This window comes from Orycteropus afer, unplaced genomic scaffold (assembly GCF_000298275.1).
Source record: "Orycteropus afer afer isolate SDZICR_OR568_19922 unplaced genomic scaffold, OryAfe1.0 scaffold00518, whole genome shotgun sequence".
Classification (NCBI taxonomy): Eukaryota; Metazoa; Chordata; class Mammalia; order Tubulidentata; family Orycteropodidae; genus Orycteropus; species Orycteropus afer.
In genome coordinates this window covers 907,315-912,291 of record NW_006922105.1, presented here as the reverse complement: position 1 = coordinate 912,291, position 4,977 = coordinate 907,315, and the positions used below count along the sequence as shown (strand labels likewise).

General features: G+C 46.4%; 1 protein-coding gene across 1 annotated transcript in view; it reads left to right on the top strand.

The window, feature by feature from the left end:
• Nucleotides 1-4,693, top strand: part of EPM2A (EPM2A glucan phosphatase, laforin) — a 153,015-nt gene extending 148,322 nt beyond the window's left edge. Inside the window, exon 4 of the mRNA XM_007955613.1 lies at nucleotides 4,416-4,693. Coding sequence (XP_007953804.1) covers nucleotides 4,416-4,693 — 278 coding nt within the window. The remainder of the gene's footprint in view (nucleotides 1-4,415) is intronic.
• Nucleotides 4,694-4,977: the final 284 nt, after the last annotated feature.

Sequence of the window (4,977 nt, the reverse complement as noted above, 5' to 3'; positions counted from 1 at the left end):
TTCTAATTTTTCATTTATTTTGTCATTTTGTTCTTGTATTTTCTTCCAAAATTCTTCTAGGGTTTTTTCTGTGTTTTCCTTGGTCTGTCTCTCAATCCTTTGAAGATACCTGAATATAATTCTTTTGAATTCCTTATCAGGGAGTTCCAGTGCTGCGTCTTCCTCAGGGATGTGTTTTGGGTCTGTATCCTGGTCCCTTGTTTCTCATGCTTTATCTTGCTTCTTTGTGTGGACTGTGATGCTCTATTGTCTGCGAGGCATTGTGACATTTTTTTTGTGTTTATATTTAATTGGTGATTTTATGTTAGAGTGACTTGCCCACAATTTTTGTTTTCTTTGTATGTTATCTATACAGGCAGGGTACTGTGCTGTGCTCCTCTATTCACTAGTTCACAGCACTTATACACTCACCACCTGTCTCCTTTCCTTTGTCAGCCTCTTGTATGTCCTTGCTGGCCCTGGCAAACAGAGCCTGTTCTTAGGTCCTGTTTTTGTTCAGGTTTTTCCATTAGTTGGTGCCTAATCCACTTCTGTTTAGTTCCTTTCAAAGCTCAGGGCTCCAGGATTATCTTCTGTATCTCTGTCAATTGGTTTTTCTATTATTTGTTGAAGAGGGTCTGTGTTGCTTGTCTGCCTATTCCTCCATCTTACCAGAAGTCCCAAAAGGGGTCTTTAAAAAAAAAAATTATTGTGGTGAAAACATACACAACAAGATATTTACCACCATAACAACCTCCACATGTACAGCTCAGGGATACTGAGGACATTTTTCTTGTTGTGCCACCATTATTGCTACGCTTTTCCAAATATTCCACCACCATTAGCATAAACTCAGTGCCCTGTGAACAAAACATTCTCCTTTCCCTCTCCCTCCTACCCCTGATAACCACTAATAATCACTGGGGTGTGTGTGTGTGTGTGTGTGTGTGTGTTTAATTTTAATTTTTATTTTTATTTTCCTTCCCCTCAACTTACTTAGGAATTTTCCCTCCCTTGCCCTCCCTTCCCTGGTGTTCTGGTTACCTAGTGCCACTCCAAGAAGACTATATCACAAATAGGATGGCCTTATCAAACAGGAGTTTATTCTCTTACAGTTCAGGAGGCTAGGAGTCCAAATTCAAAGTGCCAGACTCTAGGGGCTGGGTGAAAGCCCCTCAGCCTTGGGGTCCAGCTCTGCCTTCAGCTCCTGGCCCACTGGAGCTAGAGGCTTTTCTTCACTCAGACAACTGCTGGCTGCTGAGGCTGCCAAGCCCAAGGTTGACAAGTAAATAGGCACAGGCCCAATGTTACCAAACCGCAGGCCATTCATTCAAGTCCATTGTAAGTCCCAAGGTTGGCAGAGCATGGCAGGCTGCTTAACAATGACATGGCTACATGCAGGGTCCAAGCATGCTATATACTAGAGACCATGCCCAAGCCTTCTCCTTATATACAGGAAGCAGACCACATCCCAAAGGCAGCTACTCAGCTGCTTGTGGTAAATCCCACCATAGTGTTGATTGCCAATCTCATCATGAGGAATAACTACCACCAGCTGCCCAGCCACTCAACCAGGCCCAGCCAAGTTGACACACAAACATAACTACTACACCTGGTAACCCACAAAGAAAGCTTCCTTCCTTGTATAATGCTTTCCTTGACTTTATACAATAGTGGACTAATACAGCACTTGTCCTTCTGTGATTGATTTATTTCACTCAGCATAATGTCCTCCAAATTCCTCCACATTTCTGTGGTGATTTGCAGATTCTGTATTATTCTTTAAGATTGCATGGTGTTCCATTGCGTGTATGTACCACAGTTTGGTTATCCATTCTTCTCTTGAGGGGCAATTAGGTTGTTTCCATCTCTTTGCTATTGTAAATAGTGCTGCGATGAACATGGGGATGCATATATCTATTCATGTCCTGCCTCTCACTTCTTTAGGATGTATACCTAGTAATGGGATTGTTGCATCAAATGGTATTTCTAATTCCAACTTTTTAAGGAATTGCCACACTTACCCAGTAAGATCATGCGTGGGGAGGCTGGTTACATGGTGCTGCAACAGTGGACACCAGGCCTGAAACTCTGAGGCCAGCAGCTCAGGTATCAGTGTGTGCTCCTACTGCAGATGGCCATTGTGGTCTATTGATTTACTGGGCATTTGATTAAAACCCGCATTAAACTTATTCCTAACTTATTTCCTGCCAATTTACATAATACCTGGAAAAGTGGCCTTTCCAGGGAACTTGTAAAAGTAATATTCACAATGGCAGGAGAAAGAAAACCCCACACTTCCCCAGACATCTCAGCGGAGTTCCCGTTCCATCCTGAATTACTTTGGGTCAACCTCTATCAAGACCTCAGGAGAAAAAGGCTATGTAGTTAGGCAGCCCTTTCCTTCTCAATGGGGTTGCTAAACTATACCCTGGAGGCTTTGTCTTCTCTGATGGTGGATCTACACAGTACTTCCCCTGAGAAGTATTCTGTGCTTCACCCTCTTACATTTCCAGTGAGCTGTGGAGCCTCTTAGAGATATGTGCTGTGAACAACTGACTGCATGGCAGGCCCTGCCAGCTCTAACTCCAGAGCACACTGAAACCAGGCCGTGAGATATAGATGAACTGAAGCACTTGGCCCAGATAGCTTGGACTGTCAGGCATCAGGCTAAATTCAAATGCCCTCTGAGGCCAGGCAGATAACCTGGACTGTGGCATCAGGAAAAGGAGTGATGAGTCTGTGGGCCTGCCAAATGGGTCCTGCCGAAAAGCATCCCAGGATTCGAACTGCTGCGCGGAAGGCCGTTGTTTCAGATCTGCCTACAGGGAGTCCCCAAGCACCCGCAGCAAGCTTAGAGCTGCCAGGCATTCTCTCTGCTGCCTTCTCAGAGCGTGGTAAGCTTGCAGCTAAGGCAGAAGGACAAGCACAGCTGGGGAGAGTGGGCCCTAAGGGGGCCTTCAAGCCACATGGAATCTTTGCTGAACTCTTGTTCTGAGGACTTGTGACTGACAACAATGTGTTGTGTCTTCCTTTCAGGAAAACTTGCATTTAAAAAGAGAATATCTAAAGAGGAGAATCTAAACTTAACCAAGTGGCTCTCCTGGGAGAGTTCCACAGGTTGGGGAAGCTCCGCAGGTGGGTGGTGTGAGGGAGGGGTTTTGCTGCCTCTCCAGCCATCCAGTGAGAGGCACGTGAAGGCTGGAAGGGCGCCTATGTGTGGTTCCGAAGACCTTTTCCGTGGGGGTTGGTGACAGTGGGTGGCTTGAGAGTGCTAAGTCATAAGCACATGCAGTAATAAAATTCCTTCATTGTTTAGAGTTTAATCTACGGTTTTATCTAGAACTTGGTGTCATTTCCCTCCCTTCCCTCTTGCAGTGATTTACAGGCAAACGTACACACACAGCACATCCCCAAACAAAATATTTCTGCTCTGAGCATCTGTGGGCAGAAGAAACGTCAGGCATCGGGAGTGCAAGGAGATGACTGTGGAGGGCTCTGTGTCCCAGAAAAGGAGAGGCGAATGGGTCTGCCAAGCCTAGCAGAGCATTGCATACCATCTTTCCCTGTGCTGAGGAGAGGTGTTTGAATAATCTCCTGATAGAAACAGTCATCATGAAGAGGCAATAGCTATAATGACTGTTACCCTGTAAAGTAAGTTAAATCAGTGTGGTGGCGTAGTGCCTAAGGCATTTGACTGCTAACCGGAAGGCTGACGGTTCATACCCACCAGCCACTCCTTGGAAGGAAAATTGGGCAATCTGCTTCCACAGTGATCCTGCCTCAGAAATCCAAGGAGGGATGGCTATGAGTCAGATCTGATTTGACAGCAGTGGTTTTTTTTTTTTTTTTTGTATCATGAGTGAATGAATGAATGATCAGTTAGTTATCCCACATGTATCTGTTAATAAGTTATCCATTCCATTGGGTAAATGAAAATTGCCATATATGGGACGAATATGGACTATTTCTGTGCTTTATATTTACTTGGGGATGTTTTTGATGAAAGGACATCCAGGCGGTGTCACCTGATAGGTTCTCTTTGAAACCCTCCATATTTGGGCTCAGTTTCTCCAACTTCTGATGCAATGTAAACATCCACTCCTAGGATGGCTGCCAATAGTTAACATTTCTCAGGCGGGAAATCTGCATCAATAGGGAAGAAACGCAAAGGAACGGCTGTATGAGCAGAGGTTCGGCAGAAACTGAGCCATTGCTGCTGGGGTGCTTTCCCCACTTTATTTTACTAGGTTTTAAAACGGTCTCACTTTTTCCTTCAGAACAATGGAATGAGACCAATTTTCACATCCCTGCCTCCTCCAGAGCACTGTGATTTCACAGTGGCTAGAGAAGAGTTACTATGGGGCCTGGCGGCTTCAGAATGGGGCCTGGCGGCTTCATTATTCACGAGTGTGTGCTGTGCTTTCTGATCACAGGCCGAGTCCAGATGTTGCCCCAGGCGGTCTGCCTCCTGCACGCGCTGCTGGAGAACGGGCACACCGTGTATGTGCATTGCAACGCCGGTGTTGGCAGGTCCACAGCGGCGGTGTGCGGCTGGCTGCAGTACGTGCAGGGCTGGAGCCCGAGGAAGGTGCAGTACTTCCTCATGTCCAAAAGGGCGGCGGTGTACATCGATGAAGATGCGTTGGCCTGGGCCAAAGAAGACTTTTTTCGGAAATTTGGGCAGGTTCGTTCTTCCATATGCTGTCTGTAGTCGGCAGATATGCTGCCCCGGTCTTCTAGTAATGTCTTTTCAGGATGCCGAAGTAAAGTAAGCAAGAGGAACCCGGAACAAAGATTGTTCCTGTGGTGGGAGCTTCTCCACCAGCCCGCCCCCCTTTAAGCTGGGCGGAGTTCCTATCATGCTTTGGCAGAACTGCCTTTTCTTTTGAAGTAGTTTACAAGGGGGCCTGTGACTGACTCGTCAGTAAAAGGCCAAAGCTGTTGGGCTGGGCCCGTGAGGCCCAGAGAGCACCAGAGAGGAAGGTGTTAAGTGTA